Source organism: Anguilla anguilla, chromosome 10 (genome assembly GCF_013347855.1).
Source record: "Anguilla anguilla isolate fAngAng1 chromosome 10, fAngAng1.pri, whole genome shotgun sequence".
NCBI lineage: Eukaryota > Metazoa > Chordata > Actinopteri > Anguilliformes > Anguillidae > Anguilla > Anguilla anguilla.
In genome coordinates, this window is record NC_049210.1 from 8,597,985 (window position 1) to 8,618,885 (window position 20,901).

The following is a 20,901-nucleotide window of genomic DNA, read 5'->3' on the forward strand; positions in this document are numbered from 1 at the left end:
TTTTTTGCACCCCCAACATTCCCCACAGGTCTGCAGATTCCAACCATTCTGATTTAACTGTAGGCTATATTACAGGATAAATGGAATGAGTTGCTTCCGGGATGCCATACCCAACGAACATTTAAAAGCCACTTTAATTGCCTTTAAATTACACTGTTTTTATATGCACGCTGTACTGTTTTATATTACGATTCATTTTTGGCTCGCCTAACTGCATTTCAAACATAATTATGTCATTTGGGCTACAGAACTGCATAAAGGCTGCTGTGGGCATAATTAAATAGATAAATGAATAGTATGATTACTCTTAAATACAGCACCACTTTTAGAAGCCCTATACCAGAATGAGTATTATCTTACTGCTATTGTCCACACTTGTGTACAAAGTTTAGTTCTGTGGTTGAAAGCTGCACTTCCTTTATGGGTCACAGGGTCATATTTTAGTTCACTAATGGGAGTACTGTAGAGAGTGTACATTGGGAAAACAGTCCAAACCAAGAACTCCTAAATTCTAGTATGCAGGAAACCTTCCATCGATTATCATTTCAGATTTCGTCACAAAACTGGACATTCAAAGCTCTGGACAACCCAGCCCTCTTTATTCATTTTATTGGCACATTTCAAAGTACTTCTGCCACCTAGTGGTACAATGTGTAAAAGGCGCGCACACACAAAAAAAAACTCAAAAGGTAACATTCCTTAGCAAGCTTACATTTCTTGAACCAAGGCAGCTGTGCCCTGTTAACTGACTTGCTACTTCAAAGTATTCTTCAACTGCCCCCAGCTCTTTCTGGAAGATACTCTGCATTTAAATGGGTTTTATTTCATAGAATCTCCAAGCTGCTATGAACAGTCTTTTTATTTTTTATTTTTCTGCTTTATTTTCAAATAAAAGAAATAAGACCTTATTGTTAGTGTGAGTTAGTCTTGGATTACTTATAAGAGAGTCATTTCAGAGCCATTATTGTTCAAGGGCAAAATATAGACAAAGACTTGCACCATTATGTTAATTTTGTGTTCAACATCTTATGTCATCTTTAAATCTATAATGATTGCATTAGGAAATGCATTAAGGCAGCTTCCACTGTAAAAAGCATGAACTAAAATGAAGAGAAATTTGGTTCCTGATTGAAAACTGATTACATATCACTCTAGGATAAGCGGCCCCTGAAAAGGGGAGATTTCAAAGCCAAACAGACTGAAGCCTTTTTAAATGCATCTAACACAAAAGCAAGTAATTTCAAAATGATAACCACATTTAAGACGTTGTTAATGCACCATTCTCAACATTTTTGTTTGTTCCGTCTCCAGGGATCCTTTTAAAAAGGCGTGATAAAATAACCAAGAGATTTAAACCCGACAAAGTTTAAAAAACTGGGGGTGTCTCGTGGCGTAGCCTGTACAGCACTGTCCACATGCTCGTTACGAGCCGCGACGTCGGCGGCTCGAGTCCGACCGCGTGACCTTTGTCGCACGTCTCTCCCTCTCTCTTCCCTGTTCTTCCTGTCTCTCTACACTGTTCTATCCAATAAAGCTGAAAAGTTCAAAAACATGTTAAAACAAAAAAACTGAAGAATAGTGGGGGAAAGCCAGGTCACTGGTGGAAACACGGTCAAGTTAATTCAAGGTATCAATTAAGTCGAAGAAATAGAAGCATCGGGGAGCTGGAGAAATGCATAGGTGTCACTGAAAGAGACGTGCAGTTAGGAAGCGCTGACAAGTAATGAAGGGTTGCTGTGTGCTGTCCTGTTCATCGCTAATGGGCATTAGAAGCTAATGGCAGGATAGAGGTGTCAGCTGCGTCAGAGTGGCTGATGGGTGAGCATTATAATTATAATTGCTGGAGCATGTCTGCTCGCTTTATGACTAAAAACATGCCACTCCACCAGGAATCAGCCATTTAAAAAAATTACTGTAGATTTGAACAAGTTGGAAATTAGAGTGACTGCGGCAGGCGATGCATTTGAAACACACGGCGCTGTGTTCAGGGGACAGCTGTCTGCTGTCTGTAACGCGCAAGCCCTCCGTGAATGGCGCGGCTGTAATCCTCCCCTGTGAATCATTAACCCGTGGCTGCACTCTGCACTCAAGCGTCTTGGCGCACTACACCGCCTCTCATGTGGTCCTTCAGGTTGAGGTGGCTGTCAGCCCTACACAACTTGATAAGTGAGCGAATGTGCTGACGATGCAGTCGAAGGAGAAGGTTTGGAAAAATAATCCCTGCCGCAGCGTGAAAGAAATAAAAACAATTACCCCAGCCGCTCAATGAGACAGTTGGATTTACATACAAATTCACCCCGAGACATTTAGAATTCAGTACAAACTCTTGTGGGCTGGTTTTGTTGTAGCAGAAGAAGCTTGCCTCTGCACTGCTGAAATTTATATTAAATGCATTTTAAGTGGTATGACCGTGTTATAAAATAAACAAAACCTAGCAACAAAAAAAAAAAACCCTCACCATAATGACCCCAGTTTTGCAGGAAATGTTGAAAGGACAGAGAGGGAACAGTTGTGTTTCTGCCAGTCAGATTACTGTGTTACGAATGAGTCCAATCTCATCGATTTCGCACTCCACCACATCACCTTTCTGAAAAAAAGCACAACATTCTTTGTTTAGGGAGAGAAAAAATACATTTTATCATCTTCAAACCCCCAACAAAATACAGAAAATGATAAATGTCTCATGTCGTTTATTTCGAAATTGCTTACTTTTTTGTTGCTTATTTTTTACAAACACAGTAAGGCAAGTGTGCTGTGGGCTTGTTGGCTCTCCGGCTCAAAAGTTTTTGTTTGAAAGGGCATTGACACTTCACTGCATCCAATGGTGTGGTTTTCAAGGTTGCTGGTTTGCGCTGGTGGTTTGCGCTGGTGTATTCACCCGAAATGCCTTGGTTTAAATCAAAACAATGACTAAAAACCCAGATTCCTGGATAGCAAGAACAGTCAACTGCCCGTTCAAAAAAAGGAGCTTGCAGTTGGAAAGCGCATTGCTCAGTTGTGTTTATAAACAAAGGCCCCCACATTTAAAATGTTTTTTTTTTTTTTAATCTTTCTTTTTTTTAAAAGTCACTTTGAAACAAGAACCAAATGAGAATTTTATTTTATTCATTATCTGCATTTTTAGCTCATTTTTCCGGCTGAGGATCTCTTTAAAGACACACTATAAGTTCAACGAAATGCATTTAGTGAATTACCGTAGAATTAATTGGCTCCATTTTAAGTAGCATTAACATTTTCCATATATAGATTATCCATTTGGTAAGCTGAAGCCTTTATCCTGCGGGAGACTGAGTATACATACATCTGTACACATCCCAAAGATGGATATACATTAATGAGAAGTAATTACACGAGTCATTTGCCTAATCGCAGATTTAATTTGGCGACTGAGCTCTCCGTGGTGCGAGGCTTAGAGTGCAAATACGCAGCAGCGTTCACTGACGTTGCTGGCAGCAAGCGGGCGTGCGAGAGGCTTTTTCTCTGAGAGAGGGAGCCGGGGTGTGTGCGCTGCGCTCGTGATCACCTTGAGGAAGACCGGAGGGTTCCGGAACACGCCCACCCCGGGAGGAGTCCCCGTTAGGAAGACGTCGCCCGGACACAGCGTCACAAACCTGCAGCACCACACAGGAAAAAGTGCAGTGTCAAAAACCCCATGGCAACCTCCGATATGCAGACACACAGCCCCAGTCAAGTAGCTGCACCAGTATGTAATGTAACACAGTGTTTCTTTGCAAAACGTCACAGATCAGCGTAGCACCAACCTGTAGACTGTGGCTGACAGAACCGACCATTTTTATCATCAGGTGGACAAAGTCTGAGAAACGCGTCACACAACAGGGACGCTCTGGCGCATCTGGCACTCACTGTGAGACCCAAGCCACAAGCTGCTCTGTCTTGAAGATCATCTGATTAGTGTTGCTGTCCTGGACTGTGTCTCCATTGACACGGCAACGGATCGCCAGGTTGTGCGGATCTGGAAATGAATGGGAAACGATGCCCACACTCAGATTCCCTTTGCCTGCACCTTAGACTCTCCTGTTTGCTGCACTAATGCCCCCCCTCTCCCCTCGGCCTCTCCTGTCCCTGTACACAGGAACATCTGGAGGTGGGGCCCAACTGTAGCTCAAGCCCCTGCCACTTTGCCCTGCCAGTCCAAAAGTGCCCTTTTGAGTGGAATTTGAAAATGTTACCCCCCTAGTCTGCAATCACAGTCACAATCGCTATCCCCCGCCCCCACCTCTTACCCTTAAGAGCAGCAGTAGTGACTAGGGCGGGGCCTAATGGGCAGAAGCTGTCAAATGTTTTTCCCAGCAGCCACTGCTTCCCATTACGATGCATCTGCCAGTCGCGTGCGCTGACGTCATTGGCTACTGTGAATCCCGCCACATAGGAGAGAGCCTCTTTCTCCTGGGATGAGCGTACCAAGAGATATGGCTTAGGACTGTTGGTAGCTCAGAAAGATTATGACAAGCACACCACATCAGTACAGAATCAGCAGTACTAAGCCTGGCATGCACTCACCTTGATGTGCTTTCCTTTCCGACCGATTACGAACGCCAACTCCACCTCCCAGTCAACCTCCTTTAATCAGAAGGACAGAAACGACTGTCATTCCTTTCCCATTTTTGCATTGTCTTTGTAGAACAGGGTGCATGCACAAATGTAGGGGAAAGGGTAGGGGACTTTAAAGCACTTGCTAATTGTGTACCAGTTTACAGGCCTCTACAGCATACATTTGGTTAACCCTCCTGTTCTGTTCATTTTTTAGGTACAGCAAAAATGTTCCCGGGTCAATCCCCATACAGGGGGGGTTTGCAAATACATGAAATGAACCATTTTCATTTAAAATGTTGATTACACTAATTAAGGCCAGTAGAAGAAGTTTCATACTGAAAAAATAATTTTAAGTATTTTTCCTAGATTTTCAAACTTTAAAAAGGGTCAATTTGACCCGCAACATAACAGGAGGGTTAATAGAACAAAGGGTGTAAATTATTATAGTTGGTAGTTGATATAAAAGTGACACTGAACAGTGTGTAAAAAATAGTAAACTATGCAGACTGTGAGGCCTTCAGCAAAACTGGACCTATCCCAGAACACCTTGCTCTCCTCGGGCAGCGTAATGTCATCATATGGACCGGTGACGGCGCTGGGGAACTTGCTGAAGATGATTGGCTCTTTGGGGATGGGGGCGTTCTGCTCGAGGCAGTGGTCGCGGTAGTTCATGCCCACGCACACCACCTTTTCCGGGGCTGTCACCGGCGGCAGCAGCCTCAACTCAGACAGGGAGACCACACATTGACCACTGGACAGTGCTCTGAGAAAGGACAATCACACGTTGAACATCTACGTGGGGGAAACTGCTTTTCTCCATTTATCACGGTGTTCCTGTGTCAACTCATATTGCCTAACTGGTAACAGTTAAACATAGCATTGAAAAAATCTTTTTTTTTGGAGAGTAGGTTATTTCTTTGGCTTTATCAGCTCCTGTGTGTGGAAGTGAATCTAGCCAAGTCTGAGTTAATGAATGTCAGCGTGTGTCAATCTGACAATCTTAACGGCATTTCAGAGTCAGTGTGCCATCTATGTGAAGACAGATGAAATACCTGCGTGCCTGTTCCATGCCCCTATCCCCCGTCTGAAGGAATTCCCTCATGGTGTTGGGCAGCGAGGAGTCAAAGCCTCTTAGGTCAACAACACCCTGTCCCGCATCGAGCTGTACTCCAACTCTTACCGTCCCTTCTTCGCTATGACGACAGAACTGGACTAACCGCATGGTTCCGCCACTCAGGCCCCGTCTCACAATATCTGCAGGCGAGCTTTTACCAAGTCTCCAGGAGCTCACCAAGGAGCGGATTGGTAGTCTCATCTACTGAATAAGAGATTGGAGAGATTATGCAAAAAATGCATCGACGAGTAAAGCACAGACTACATGAATCTAGTAGGCGACAAATGGATGAACATTTACAGAGCCCAAATAAAACTTTTAAACAACCAGCTTCCAATTCAAGTGATCAAAAACTAGCATTTTAAGACATCCTTCCACAGATCATAAACATCAAATTAATTACTTTTTATTCAGTGTGCGTACACAATGAATACGAACATTAATAGTAATAAAATAGGCAACAGGATCCTAATAAAGCACAATAAGAGTTGGCTGATAACGAGAGATAAAATAATCGCGAGCCGATAACTGGACTTTCACGCTGGCAACTTATCTAAGGGGCAGATGCTCGCGCGTAGTAAAACCACCACGTTGTTTCAACCCCGTAAATCAAGCTCAGCCAAGCTACAATTATCAGACATCTCTACTGTATCACGACAACGAGACATAAGACTCCTAGCTAAATTATTGAATAAACTGGATAGTTACTTGTGTCATTTTAAGACAAGCGCAGTTATATCCTACCTGTTTGTGTAGCTTCGCATAATACAAGCGATCTTAAAAGAACGTTAGCTGGCCATGAAATGTACTTGTACCATTCCTCAGAATATTCATTAGCAATTATTACAAATGCTAAATTAGCTGGTGTAGAAATTAAGTAGTTCCGCTATATAGCATTTCATAGTCATGCAAAATAGTATGCTCAGCGAAATCTCCGGTTTGAGTGTACCTTGAACTAACGATTATGACACCCGATCACCTTGCAAGAAGTCGTACTTCCTGGTTTGACATTTGTAGTCCTTCTGATGTCCTCGTAGATTAATTTTTTTTTTTGTGATTATCTTCATCGGTGCAATGTGTTGAGTAACGGAGTATCATTTATACATTTTTAAAAATGAAAGCAAAATCGTTTGCCGAGCCATTTGAGCCTTGGTTAAAATATAATAGGCAATATCTCATTATTCTTCTAAGAAATAAACTTCAATTCCCCAGAAGCATCGCAGCCGGGTCATGTGAACAAACGCTCGGAGCCAGGGTTATAATAGGCTGTCAGCTGACTTACTTCTTGCAGAAAAGCGGCGACTCTTGGAAGAGTGCTTGGAAGACGGGTAGAGATGGAACTAGTAAGGTAAGAAGTCGACAACCAATTGGCATTGTTATGCTATAAATGGGCACATGTAAACCATTATCAATGGGTTTCTTGACTCATCCAACGACTTGAGATTAATTTTATTTAGAAGGGAATTCTTCCTAGCATGCCAGCTAACTGGATGCTGAAAAATTTCATAAAGTAGTTTATTCATTTCCTGATGATGCATACAATTCAAAACGTAGATTAAACGAATTAGGGGCGACTTGCATTCAAAGAAAATCCAGTGACCTCTTTATATTCATTTATGTTTTATAATATTTACTTTTTCTATGTTTTCGTCTCTATTCACAACCTATATAATTGCAGAAACAAGTACAGATTGTGGTTGGCTAATGTGAGTTTTTTCGTCGTTTTTTTGGAACGGAAAATGGGTACGTGGAAGCGAAACTAAAAAAGCAAAAACAAAAAAACACTTCGTTCCAAGTCACGACGACCCATCCTAATAATACCACCAGCGATTACATAATACATAGAAATTAGGTGGTAAATCAACTCTCGGTACATACGGGTCTTAGTACATATGGTTCCTATTGGACACATGTACTGTGTTAGAGATGCATTAACAATGAACATTTTACTGCGTACGAGCGAAAATACTTAGAACTTGTTCATTTATAGTTTTGTGTAATACTATCGTTAATACATGTGTTTTGTTTTTATACAGAATTTGTTTCCACACCCTGCCATAAGGCAGTAGTCAGCATGGGGAGACCACTACTTAAAAGCAAGACAATTTTACCATGGGTCCTATGAATTATCTCATCAATGAGCAATTTATAGAAAATGTTCACCAGTTTCAGGCGTTAGGTTTACAGTGTTGTGGAGAAACAGCAGACATTTCTCAATCCCAGAGGAACTGAGAGAAGGATAGATTCACATTTGACCATTGACTTTTATGGGTGACTTATTTCCCCAGCGTGCTTGTAAAATTGACCAGAATAACGGTAATGTTGCCTGCTTCAGTTTTATAGTTAATTCAGGGCTGCCCAAGGTTTTCCTTTCAACCCTAATTTGGCACACCTGATTCTACAAATTGGCAGCTTGACAAGATCTCTAGCTCTAGAATGAGGTGTGCTTTCTTCACGTTGGTGTGAAAACCTACAGGATGGTTTATCTCCAGGAACAGGATTGGGCACCCCTGAGTTAATGACAGAACATGTCGGAGATCTGCGAAATGATTCCATCAGTGCTGGAGGGCATGATATCCCTTAGGTCAATGTTCTCAGTGTACAGCTAATGATAAAATGAGCTGAATTTCCACGTTTTTTGTACATGCCCAGGAGGGTAGACCAATCTGAGTTATCTCACAGGAAAATGTACAAGTGGAATTAGATTAACGTGTTCATACCTGCTGTAGGTACCCATTTCCGAACAGGTTTAAAACATGCTATCATGTCCAATCCACTGATCGAGGAATTAAGATCTAGTGTTGAAAATTATGAATCTCATGTTTCAGATGGGAGATAATGTTGCACAAATGTAATATGTATGTCTACTTGATTTATTGGTTAAGAAAGACTATTAAATAACTTTTTACCAGAAAGAGCAATGCATACGTATGCATGTTAAGCAGTTAAATTTTGTAATGGGAAGTTCTGCAGGACTGAACACAGCATCGGAGAATGTGGTCCTGGATTTTAATCTGCAGTGGATGGTCTGCCATTTCTGTGTGAATTGTCTAAATGTGTAAAACCATGTTCAGTTCAGTTCAGTGTGCCGGTTTAAAAACCCTGTCATGACTCCCTTCCCCTCTCCCCAGTGTCCAGCCGATTGTGCACACCACCAGCTGCAACGATGAGAAGTGAGTATTTGGGGACTGGATTTTAATGTCTTTCCAGAATTTTGTCTGTTTGAACTGGTGTGGACAGTCCGTCCTGCTTTCTTTTGCTTTTCCGTCCTACTCAACACTCCGCTGAGTAACAGTCTGTGTGATTCTCTCAGCTTCGATGGCATAGTTCTGGTGGCCCCGGGTTTTGAGAAGCTGCCCAGTGAGCTGGAATGTCTTCAGGCACCACTGCAGGACTACAGCTCTGTGAGTAATACTCGCTCACATGCGCATATACATTACAAATAGCATTATCAAGGTCATTGGAAGAACTACAAAACACATGTTCAATAAGGTACAATACTCATTTCGTACAGTTATTCATAGCCAAGAACACAGTCCAGTTCATGCAGTAAGCATTATTCTGACCTAGCCTTTGCTAAGTCAAACTAGGTGGGAAATACAAGCTACAACATTAGGACGATATACTGTGTATATGTGAGTTCACATGCTTGTCCTGTGTTAAGTTTGTCTTTTTCTGCCCACCCTTCAACCTGTTCTTCTCTGTGACAGGTGGACAGTGCTTTCAATGAGGAGGTGGTGCTGGTGAAGGCGCCAGGCCTCCCGGGAAACCGATTGGTCTACGCCTCCACCGGGCCTGTCAATCGGGACTATGATGATGTCAGGAGGTTCAGCGACGCTGCTGGCAACGGGATCAGAAGGTCTGTCGTGTCGCACTGTGTTCTTTCTGCCTGTGTTGTTCTGCCTATGCGGTTCAGTTTTACATTTAAAAATTCTCTTTCTAGGGCATTGAAAGCTGGTATGCAGCGCCCTCTGCTGGTGTGTCCCCCTCACCGCAGCTATGAAAACGGACCCCTGGTGGCTGCTCTCGGTGCGCTGCATGCACTGTACATGGTGAGAGGACCAGGCTCCTCCTGTTCTCTTATGGCCTTTTTCCGTTGCACTGAAAGGTTCTGGAACCATCTGTTCTCGGAAATAACGGGAACCTCAGTGGTTCCTGAAATTAATTAATGTCTTGACCAAACTTCGAGACCTGGGACAAAAACAATTCGGGAGGTCATGACAAAAAAGAAAGCGCTTGTTTTAGTTAGAAAGGAGAAGAGTTTTGTAGAATTTTCTTCTTTCCATTTCAGCCTCTTGAGGTTCGCGAAGCTGCGCTGAAGCCATCCCCGCACAAGGTGGCAGTGTTGGGCCTGTGGGCGAAGAAGGATGAAGAGGGGGAGAAGCTTGTCCATCTGGCCAATGCGCTTGAGGCTGGCAGGTGAGTGCGTCCGCCGAGCCGGTCCCTCCTGACGGCGACGCCGTGCGAACGTCTCCTGATCGGGGCGTCTCTCCCCGCCCTCCCTCTCCGCAGGCTGGTGTGCCGGGACATCGGTGGGTCTGACCCCGAGCGCATGGCCGCGCCCCGCGTGGCCGAATACGTGCAGGCCGTCTTCGAGGGGAGCCCCGTGCAGGTACGAACCGGAGCCCCCGCCCCCGCGCGGTCTTCCCGCCTGGGTTGACGGTGACCTTGACGACGGCGCCTCTCACGCTCGCCTCCCTCTCTCAGGTCAGCGTAATGAGTGACCTCAAGACCCTGGAGAAGGAGTACCCCTGTCTGGCCGCCGTCAACCGCTGTGCCAACGGTATGCGGGCGGGGTCCGCGTTCCTCCCCCTCGGGGCTGCCCACGCCTGCCCTGGCAGGTCTACGTTCCCCTGCGTTTTCGCCTCAACCCTAACGAAGCACACTTTTTTTTTTTTTTTAGGGTTTGAATGATGTGCAACGGTTAGAGATGCCATTGAGCTGTTAGAGATGCCATTGAGCTGCTATCTGGTAGAATCAGGTGTGCTAAATTAGGGTTGCAATGAAAACCTGCAGGAATGTAGATCTCCAGAAAGAGGGTTGGCACCCCTGGACTGGCCTATTGATTCATACATCGGTTTATGAACCTGCTGATATTGCAGAGACTTAAAGGTTTAGGATTAGGATTCAAATGGTGGTTATATTCCCTAGAAGTGACAATTGTCTTAATATTTGTTTAATTTTTTGAACCATATGATAACCATTAAATTGTAATAAACACTTTAGGATTATTGTGACCCTTTCAGCAGGCAAGGACAGGGTGGGTGTGTATCTTGCGCTCGTTAACATTCATATCTGTAAGACGATATGTAAAATATTCCTCATCGCTAGTTACGTTAGAGCTGGTTAGACCACATTATCCAATGCATTAACCTGACACAACCTGAAAAAATAAAAGCACCATAAACTAGGCTTTACCATCGTATAGTCAAACCTGAGGATCGTTCAATGCGTAAGAACGTGGTAACTCTGAGCTACTGTACGCTAACATTAGACTCTAGCGGTGTCAAACTCCAGACATTACACCTGAATGAAGAAAGTCTTTGATTCCACATGTCCAAGCCTGAAAGCTATTTAATCGGCGCTAGCTAACGGTAGACCTACTTACCGATCCGCCACGTTCTGCGACAAGTTTGGGCGAAAATGAGCACTGCAAATTCTAATTGTACAGATCATTGAAATATTGCAGTGCCCGTGGGCTCCAGAAATAAAACCCGTTTCTTGTAAGTCTCTTCATTTTTTTTAGGAGAAGGACGTAGGATTTAAGGTTTTTGTTACGTAACACCCAGTTAACCCCACCCACTGAACCTGCCGTTTAGCCAAGGGGGAAAGCAAGCCAATTTTGACACGGATGTTTGTTTGTTTTTTTTTTTGTTGTTGCAAGAATCTTTTAATGATATTTCTCAACCATTTGCGAATGCAAAAAGAAGTATTAAAACAACACATCAGGGCAGGGGGGCAGGAGTTGGTGGGGTTGAGAGGGAGATGGGGTCACCAGGTATGAACATTTTCTTTTTCTTTTCTTTTTTTTGTCTTCCAGTTGTGCCTCGTCACCAGGGTAGGGTGATCAATCTGGTGTACTCTGGGGAGGGACCCATTAAGCGCACGCTGATGCTGGTGGGCAAGGTAAGCGAGATGGACGACAGATAGGCTTGGAGGCTGTCATGCCGGGTAATTCCCAAAACCGAAGAATCCGAGCCTGCCAGCCAAATTGATTGGTCACCGATTTCACACTGATTTATGGGATTGAGCCGCCAATTCTGGCTCTCGTCCTAAAATCACGGCAACTTAATAAAAGCAAACACTTTGGCCGAAAGTGGCGAGATTGACTCTCTCCCAAGTAGAAGTAGCCATGTTTGTGTTTCCTCAGTGACTAGTTTGTCGCATGGAGCCAATTGGCTGTGTTCTATAATGGCTTTTTACGGAGTAAATATCATCTGGGGCATTCCCTTTTATTTTGGCTGCGGTTTTTGCCTTTGGCTGACAGATGATGTCAGTCTGGCTATGGGTGTCTAAACGGCCCTGGCAACCCGTGCCTCACGCCAGCGCCGCTCCCTCCGTTCTCAGGGCATCACCTACGACACTGGCGGAGCCGACATCAAGGCCGGGGGCGTCATGGCCGGCATGCACAGGGACAAGTGCGGCGCCGCGGCCGTGGCGGGCTTCTTCCAGGTACCCGCCAGCTCTTCCTCGCTCCTCTTCCTCTTTCTTTCACTAGCAGTGTTTCATGCAAGCCATACTGTATCGCGTTGACTGTGCGCAGCTACGGTGTGTACCTCATACTCAGACTTTGTGCACCAGGACAGGAGTGTTTAAGATTGTCCCATTGGGTCTACTGCACTGTTTGGTGTAAAAGGGTATTGCTGTACCTGTAGAGTACATTTACATGTACATTTCTGTGTCAGTTGGTAAGTGACATTCAAATGGCTGCATTTTCATTACAGCATTTTAAAATCTGCGGTGTTAAAGTTCATACACACGCACGTGAACACACGCACACATGCACACACTTTGTTAGATTAAAATATGCTGTTTATGAAATGTGCCTTTGCTGCTGATGTACAGGTCCTGGCTGAACTGCAGCCCAAGCACCTCAAGGTCATAGGTACCATGGCGATGGTGCGGAACAGCGTTGGGTCAGGTCAGTGGCATCGCTAATGCATTCTGTTACGTCCATTCAGAAGAACATAATGCATCATAAAATAATACAGAAACGTCAATCTGCACATCTTGTCATTTACCAAGAGACTAGTGTCCAGCACTGTGTCAACCCTAGACCTGAACACCCCACGAGTCACTGGCTCTGCTATATGGAGAGCAGTTCCACACATTGATATCTCACCTTAACAGAAGCACTTCCTGATATTTCCCCGGTGTATGAGGGTTGCATTGTGGGTTAAAGCGCTCTGTGTAATCTCTCTCTCTCAGACTGCTACGTGGCGGACGAGCTGGTGGTGTCACGGGCCGGGCGCCGGGTGCGAGTGGGGAACACGGATGCGGAGGGGCGTATGGTGATGACCGACCTGCTGTGCGAGATGAAGGAGAAGGTGTGCGCCAGCTCACTCTCTCTCTCTCACCCACACTTACCCTTACGCTCCGTCTGTCACCGAATCGGCTGGAGCGCAATGAATGGGACGTTAGACCGCGATGCTTTTTGGCGGGCGCTCTCATCGAGTGAATACAACGAGGCTGGAAGAGCAGTGCTAGACCTAGAATATCGACTGGGTCACAGACAAAACCCGAGTCAATTGCAGAGGCAAGTGCGAGAACAAGTGGTGAAAACCATCCATTTTTTGGTTTTTAAAAAATGTTATTAATATATTTATATATCTAGAGCCAGCGCTTACTGGATGACACTATTCAGCAGCACCATGGGTGCTCTTTATTCCCAATTGTAATGTATTCAGTTCAGTTAGTGACTTTCAATTTCATGGCATTTTTTCTTTTCTCCTTTTCTGCTCGTCTGTTCCTTTTCTCAACTATCCCTCCCTCCTGGGCTCTGCGGCACTCACTCCATCCTCTGCTCCAGATAGAGGAGTGAAGCCAAATGATGTTTGTGGGGTGTTTGGTGTACAGAGACACACTGCTGGTGCTGACGTGTGTGTGTGTGTGTGTGTGTGTGTGTGTGTTTCAGGCAGAGAATGAGGTGTCTCCGCACCTGTTCACCATCGCCACGCTGACTGGACATGCCGTCCGAGCCATGGGCCCCAGCTACTCCGTGAGCAACAACACGCATACGAACAGACAAGCAAACACTCCTGAGAAACAATCATCAATAATGCCATGTTGATATGGAACCCTAATTCATACAATATGCAGTAACTAGTATTTATAGTAGTCATTCTGAAAGGTTTACATATTAGTGGCAGTGAACAACATTGATTTAGTTTAGTTTAGTTTATTAGGATCCCCATTATCTGTTACAAATGGTAATAGCTACTCTTCCTGGGGTCCACATAGAACAATATACAAACAAACAAACACACACAAAGCAAAATACATGAATATGATATATGATGATAGTAGGCCCGAGCTTCCTCTCACACTCCCCTGTCTCTCTCAGATCATCCTGGATAATGGACCTGCTCACCAGGAGGACAACGCCCTCCAGTGGCAGAAGGGTGAGTGGAGACGTTCTGGGCAGAATCTGTGAAAGTGGCGCTCTCCATTGAGGGGGTTCCTTTGCAGGGATATTGGTTTATCTGTTGGGCTTGGGACACGAATGCGCCTCTATGTTTTTAGCAGCGTGAATACTAACTCTGCATGGTACTGTGAAAAGAATTAAGTATTTGTGCAAAATTATGACTCTAAGTGTGTGTTAATGGCAGGAACCCCACTAAGAGAATTCTTCGTTTTTTTTATTCAGCGGGGGAGGAGCTGGGTGATGTGTTCGAGGTGTCCACGATTCGTCGGGAGGACTACGATTTCCACCGCGGCAAATCCGAGTACGAGGAGATCCTGCAGTGCAACAACCTGCCGTCCAGCGCGACTCCGCGCGGACACCAGACCCCCGCTGCCTTCCTCATCATGTCTTCTGGGCTGGACAAGGTACCCCAACACCGACACGGCGAATCTCCGCGTTATTTCAGCACCAACACGGCAAAACGGTGTTGTTCGAGAACCGACACGGCAAAACCCTGCGTCGCTCCAGAAAGTGTACAATGCCATAATTAAGCCTGAACAAAGTTATCCAGCCCTATGGCACTGCGCAATGCATTAAACACATTATATGCCTGGACCTGACTGTATAATACAACACAATGTGGTACTTCTCGTGAAACTCCTTTTTTTTTTAATGTTTTTAATCATCGCACATGCAGCGGGCGTAGCTCCGCTGGTTCGCTAGTGAAGCACGGTGACGGCGCGGTAAAGCAAAAGGTCTCATAGCAGGTTACCGTGACAACACTTTCTGGCGACGCAACCCTCAAATTAAAAAAATAACAATGTTGCCCTTGGCTAGAGGAAATTTTGGCTTTAGCTGACTGGTAACACTGACACGGTTTGTCGAAGAAAACCTTTGGACAAGTAATTCCACCTCGGACTCCGACAGATCTGTAACTCGTTTGTTACACACATTTGTGTCCTCCTGTGTACATTATACTTTCTTATCCCTCTCTCTCATTCAGCATGGTGTGGACTCTGAGGAGCCCCTGCCCTACTCCCACATTGACATCGCTGGTTCCTCCGGCCCCTTCCCTGGTGTGCCCACTGGCGCCCCCATCCTCGCCATGGTGTCCCGCTACATCCTGCCAGGCCCATGAAGGCTTCCTGCTTTCATCCACCCTCTAACAAAGTGTTTTTTTGTCAAGACAAAAAACATAAAAATAAAATGTAATCCATCCTTTTACTAATCTGTTAGTTTCTGGGTACTCCTTTCAGCTTAAACAGAACTGTGGTAAAGGGTCATGCTTTGCATGTAATGCCTCTGTATGAAAGCTTTTTTTTTCTAAATGAGAACATAAAATTGATTTCCAGCATTTGCCATCAGTGTTGCTTTTTATTTGTCAACTATGGACATAGGGCTGTGCACATCTTGTCTGAGAGAACAAATACCCTCGTCCTTACATTTTCCGGTATGTGCAATACAATACCAAGCTGTCACGTGGCTACGATTCTTGGATCTATATAAACGGCATTACTTACATCGTTCTGTTCATGACGGGTTTACTACACCGTTCACCTGCTGTAACCGATAATGCCTGATACGTGTAAAGCCAAATGTGGTACCAGTAGTATTATTATTCCATTATGCTCAATCAAAGCGGGCCAGAAATGCAGCATACACCTTGTGATACCAAAAAAGGTCTGCAAACCAACAGGTTGCATGTTCTAATTGTGTCGAGTACTATTATTTCACAAAAAACTGTGAAATAACCTAAATGACAGCTACATTTGCCGAATGTATATAATTTAACTCCAGTTCGGAGAACCGAGCACGTTATTATTCAGCCTCGGTGTTCCGAAACAGAACAGAACTAACGAAACATTTTTATAGGGGCTCCACAATTTTATAATTATAATAATGCAGCTAGGCTAATTAGAAAATCGATTGCTTAAGACCAAGAACTTAAACCGCCTGAATACATTTCGGCGCTATTTCTAACTCCCAATCTGCTCATCCTTTTCTGTGAGTGGTGGGCAGTCCTGGAATCGTTATTAAATAAAGACCATTCTGGCTCAAAACGAACATCAGATGGATATATATGCTATGTACTGTATATATACGCTCAGTCATGGTCAGACACATGGTCAGATGCAAGTCTTGGATCCAAAATGGCATTATGGGAGGAGTTCATGGGCTGAACGGAAATGACGGAAGATGAACGCCGGCTGATTAAAATAACTCCACAGCGCGCGCGAACAGTTTGATTTTATTCTTTCTCGGGTAGTGGAAGGGATTGCGTCAGAGTTGTTCGCTCCTTGTTCAAAAACGTTTCGCAGTAAAATCTGTCATTTTCACCATCACAGTACATTGGTGAAGACGAAATACTTGTGCCTTATAGTTCTATTACACTTGTAAAAGACCCTTCGTGCAATCATGTTCGAGGCAAGGCTGGTCCAGGGTTCCATTCTTAAGAAGGTTCTTGAGGCGCTGAAGGACCTGATCACGGAGGCTTGTTGGGACGTTAGTTCTTCAGGCATTTCGCTGCAGAGCATGGATTCGTCTCACGTCTCCCTGGTACAACTCACCCTCCGCAGCGATGGATTCGATTCATACCGCTGTGACCGTAACCTCGCTCTGGGTGTCAGTTTGAATAGGTAAGAGGGTAGACTGGTGATTTAATTTTTTTGTTTGCTGACAACTTGTGCATTTGTCATGCAATCTTTTTGCTTTTTTTTTCTTTTCTTCCAGTACTTGGCTTGAAAGTGTAATTTAGCTGATGTTAGTTTGCTTGCTACGGTAATTTTGATTGATAATATAAATGCCTGCAACCCCGCGAAAGTGTATGATATGTTTTTCTTGATAATCTAGCTATATGACATTAGATATAATACTAATCGAATGAAATTTGATGATAATGCATGCCGCTGTTCCTACCGATTGCCCGGCCATTCATACAAAGTACGCCCTCTTTGAGACTGCGAAAACGCGCCATTAGAATTGAGCCTCTGACGTAATTTCGGCGCCAATCATACATGTACACTTGTTGGCGGGAGTTCATGTGACGTTTGGCTGTAAACTATTGCTGCTTTTTTTAAAACTCCAACTGATATGTAGCTAGATGTGATTTAGAGTTCGTTAATATGGAAAACGTAATGGGAAAAGTGTGATCCCATGGGTCCTGTGTTGAACAGGTTGAACAGTTGATTTTACTGTAGCCGTACGTGTGTATTTCACGTAATGTTGGTTAATGAAAACTAACGTTATAATCAACTTTTGTGACATCGCTCGTATATCTAATCCGTGTGGAAACACTCAAATAAAATAGTTTACTAGGGAGGATTAATTTGGTTGCTGTTCCCTGTAACTAAGTGATCTGTCTGCCCACAGCATGTCAAAGATGTTGAAGTGTGCAGGTAATGAAGACATCATTACCTTGCGTGCGGAGGACAATGCAGACACACTGGCTCTTGTGTTCGAGACCCAGAGTGAGTCTTTCCTTCTCCCTCTCTCTCTCTGCCACTATTTACAGAGTATAACTAATTGTGATTAGGGTTGATCTATATATGTGAATCAGGGCTCAGGTGAAGCGAGCAGCAGCACATAAGTGCTTTGTCTTGTCTACCTTTCATAAGGATTTGGTGTCCTTTCCCATTTGCTTACGATGCTGTTTGATAAGTGTTGATCCCCCCCCCCCAGACCAGGAGAAAGTGTCCGACTATGAGATGAAGCTGATGGACCTGGACGTGGAGCAGCTGGGAATCCCGGTAAGTGGCGCCGCCCACCCCTGAGCCCGTCGCCTTACCCTGCCCTGCGTTTCGGCAGCGCCCCCCGTGACTGCGTCTAACCCCCCCCCCCCCCCCCCCCCCCCCCCCTCCTCCCACAGGAGCAGGAGTACAGCTGTGTGGTGAAGATGCCCTCGGGGGAGTTTGCACGGATCTGCCGGGACCTCTCCCAGATCGGCGACGCCGTCATGATCTCCTGCGCCAAGGACGGGGTCATGTTCTCCGCCAGCGGGGAGCTGGGCACCGGCAACATCAAGCTGTCTCAGACCAGCAACGTGGACGAGGAGGACGACGCAGTGAGTCCCGCCTGATTTCGAGTGCCGTTGGGGTGGGGGACGAGCGGTGGGTAGTGTGTACATTTAGTGGGCATCCGTTATGCTTTGATCAGTTGATACTTGCTTTTCCGTTGATTACGTTTTGTTGACTACAGTGGATTTTGAGCTTGTGGGGTTAATAACCATGTGACTCAAGTAAGGGTATTTATTTGGATTATACGTGAAGCGTGTTCAGTGAGGCATGAAAATGGCAGCTTGGTCTCAATTTAGACCAAAACTATTTCTGCTTGTGATTTTGAGTCGAGGGCAATTTCCGGGTTCTTCCTGTTCCAGGTGACCATTGAGATGAACGAGCCTGTGCAGCTCATCTTCGCTCTCAACTACCTCAATTTCTTCACCAAGGCCACGCCCCTCTCCAAGACGGTCACCCTCAGCATGTCTGCAGACATCCCCCTGGGTAAGCAGCACCGCACTGTGCTGTGCTGTGTTAGCCCCAGAGTGAACACGGTGTTGGCCAGGCCATCAGTTCCTCTAAGCTTTGATGCTGGCTTTAATAGTCCAGTGAATTCACAAGAGAAATTGGCTTTTATTGGCTTCTTTTAATGCAGTAAATTAAGTGCGAACAGATGGGTTCTAATTATATTATTTTTATTTGATTCTTTGAATGTCTTGCCTGTTCAGTTTAAGCCAAATGAGGACAATCTCTTACTTGTACCTGTAGCACTCACAAATGCACTAAGTTGAAATGTACCTGGAGGAAAAAGTTACATTCATTTAGTTTTGACAGATTTAGGCTGTGGTGACTGATTGCTGTTGAATGAGAGGACTGTACTATGCCTGCATTCAAATGCACTTTCTTTCTGTTTTCTTCACAGTGGTGGCATACAAGATAGCCGATATGGGCCACGTCAAATACTACCTGGCACCCAAGATCGATGAAGAAGCCTCATAATCGTGGGGTGGTGTGGAGAATGAGAAGAAAAGATGGAGAGATTAGGAGTGTGGTGTGGCACTTCCTTGGGAAAGGGGGGGCGGTGTTTGAAATTTGAGCTTGACTGTTTGAAGGGTTGGCTGTTAAGAATGCCACCTCTTTCTGGATTCTTCTTTTTTTTTTTAAATATAAAAACATTTCTTGCCTTTAACTGGCATTTTGTTCCATTTAATTGGACATAAATTGTGTGGTCTTTGGAAAGTGCTGGTGGCTGAAGTGACTGCGTTCAGCTGTTCCATATTGGCGGAGGCAGTGGTGTAGAATGAAATGTCTTTAGTGCACCCTGCAGTCAAGGGCTTGAACGTGGCTTACTGCTAAAATGGCTGGCCGCATAAGATACTTTGGTATGGTTGGTGGGTTGAGGAGTTCAGGGGAGCATGGTTATAACTGAATAGTCGCCACATCTGGGAAATGGGTAGTGCTTGTCCAAAATTAACTTCTATTCCACCATCTTTTTTTCCTCACTTCTCACCTCCACCCCCCTCCACCCTTCTGTTCAGTGGGTTAAACCACTTACCCGGGATTTGTAGATATATTAACTGTAAATATTTTGCCACCCAGTTTTGTATTCTCGAAATGCAAAGTAATAAACCATTTGAAAGTGACTTGTGACTTGTCTTAAATTCACGGAACATTGACTCTGAAGATTTTCAAATTGTACACACTATTCGCCAGGGCTATTGGCGTCATTTCGTGCCACAATTCAAATGACCACGTATAATTTAGAAAACTACACGCCTGAATTGGACATTTGCCATTTCACTTTGGGGTCTGGTTGGTGCCTCACACATTCCAACCCAAGAGTCCACCTCACCCATCCGGTCCATGAACGTCTAATCGTGTTGACTTGATGGAATTTTTAAAAATCCATCAAGCAGGTGGCTTCACGACGTACCGTATGGTCATTGGTCCCTGCAATACAGAATACGTTTAATAAGCGTTAAGCTATCTACAGCTATCAGCCATCTGGTTAGCAATCAGCTGTCATTTCTGTAGTGAGAGCTAACGTTAGCTAACCAGCTAGAGGTTACTAATGAAAGGCCGTTTATTGCAACTGCACGTGAGTTATCAGAATTACATGCCTTATTGCCGTTAGGTGCAGTTAAGGAAACTTTCGGAAGACAAACTTGCAAATGTGGATTGCGTCGTGATGGGAAAAGTGCAAGAAAAGTATCCCAAACTGCACGTGATTAGAATGTGGATTTCGTGGGCGAAATGGATGGGAGTGGAATCATTGATTGGCAGGTGCTACGCTTTTGAATCACCAGAAGAACTCCAAAGTGAAAAGGCAAGTGTCTAAGTGAATGAAAGCATTAGTATCAACAGGAAAACCGGGTAGCAATCGCATGACAAAAAGTAGAGATTATTATTACAGATCCAAATTACTGCTAGTTGTAAATTTTAATATAGACTTAATTCGTGTGAAAGATCAGCGCTCTGGTCCTCAAGGTTATGGACGTGTAGCTAGGTGCTTCACTTGCGCTCTGTTAACGTCATAAAGTGTGTGTGCTGTGCGGAGTCAGATATAGACGTTACATCACATTTTAGCAGTTCCGCCTCGACAGGGAAAGTCTGATAAA

General features: G+C 44.6%; 3 protein-coding genes across 7 annotated transcripts; 2 read left to right on the forward strand and 1 right to left on the reverse strand.

Annotated features, from left to right (window-relative positions):
• Positions 1 to 580: 580 nt before the first annotated feature.
• Positions 581 to 6,763, reverse strand: fahd2a (fumarylacetoacetate hydrolase domain containing 2A). 5 transcript variants are annotated; one of them, XR_004761202.1, is made up of 9 exons: positions 6,413 to 6,661; positions 5,607 to 5,872; positions 5,101 to 5,317; positions 4,522 to 4,581; positions 4,245 to 4,407; positions 3,865 to 3,973; positions 3,524 to 3,611; positions 2,459 to 2,587; positions 581 to 2,220 (listed from the first exon to the last, which is right to left on the reverse strand). XR_004761202.1 is itself a non-coding variant. In XM_035379240.1 (8 exons), exons 2-8 carry the CDS (start codon positions 5,867 to 5,869, stop codon positions 2,525 to 2,527), a joined length of 963 nt encoding a protein of 320 aa, XP_035235131.1. In that variant the 5' UTR covers positions 6,618 to 6,763; the 3' UTR covers positions 581 to 2,524. The 5 variants fall into 5 exon arrangements, 4 of the variants coding, with proteins under 4 accessions (XP_035235131.1, XP_035235132.1, XP_035235130.1 ...); XM_035379240.1 differs by having other exon boundaries at positions 581 to 2,587; positions 5,607 to 5,869; positions 6,618 to 6,763; XM_035379241.1 differs by having other exon boundaries at positions 581 to 2,587; positions 6,618 to 6,750.
• Positions 6,764 to 6,897: 134 nt separating this feature from the next.
• On the forward strand, positions 6,898 to 15,650 carry zgc:152830 (uncharacterized protein LOC767682 homolog). The gene is made up of 16 exons (XM_035379237.1): positions 6,898 to 7,016; positions 8,800 to 8,841; positions 8,982 to 9,072; positions 9,379 to 9,527; positions 9,612 to 9,720; positions 9,960 to 10,087; positions 10,181 to 10,280; positions 10,376 to 10,451; positions 11,709 to 11,794; positions 12,236 to 12,340; positions 12,734 to 12,809; positions 13,097 to 13,215; positions 13,803 to 13,886; positions 14,232 to 14,289; positions 14,535 to 14,716; positions 15,295 to 15,650. The coding sequence occupies exons 1-16, from the start codon at positions 7,003 to 7,005 to the stop codon at positions 15,427 to 15,429; spliced, it is 1,554 nt and encodes a 517-aa protein (XP_035235128.1). The 5' UTR covers positions 6,898 to 7,002; the 3' UTR covers positions 15,430 to 15,650.
• An 864-nt stretch (positions 15,651 to 16,514) lies between these two features.
• LOC118237231 (proliferating cell nuclear antigen) lies at positions 16,515 to 19,926 on the forward strand. Its single transcript, XM_035435733.1, has 6 exons — positions 16,515 to 16,927; positions 17,661 to 17,758; positions 17,970 to 18,037; positions 18,157 to 18,351; positions 18,664 to 18,787; positions 19,206 to 19,926. The coding sequence occupies exons 1-6, from the start codon at positions 16,707 to 16,709 to the stop codon at positions 19,280 to 19,282; spliced, it is 783 nt and encodes a 260-aa protein (XP_035291624.1). The 5' UTR covers positions 16,515 to 16,706; the 3' UTR covers positions 19,283 to 19,926.
• The last annotated feature ends 975 nt before the right edge of the window (positions 19,927 to 20,901 follow it).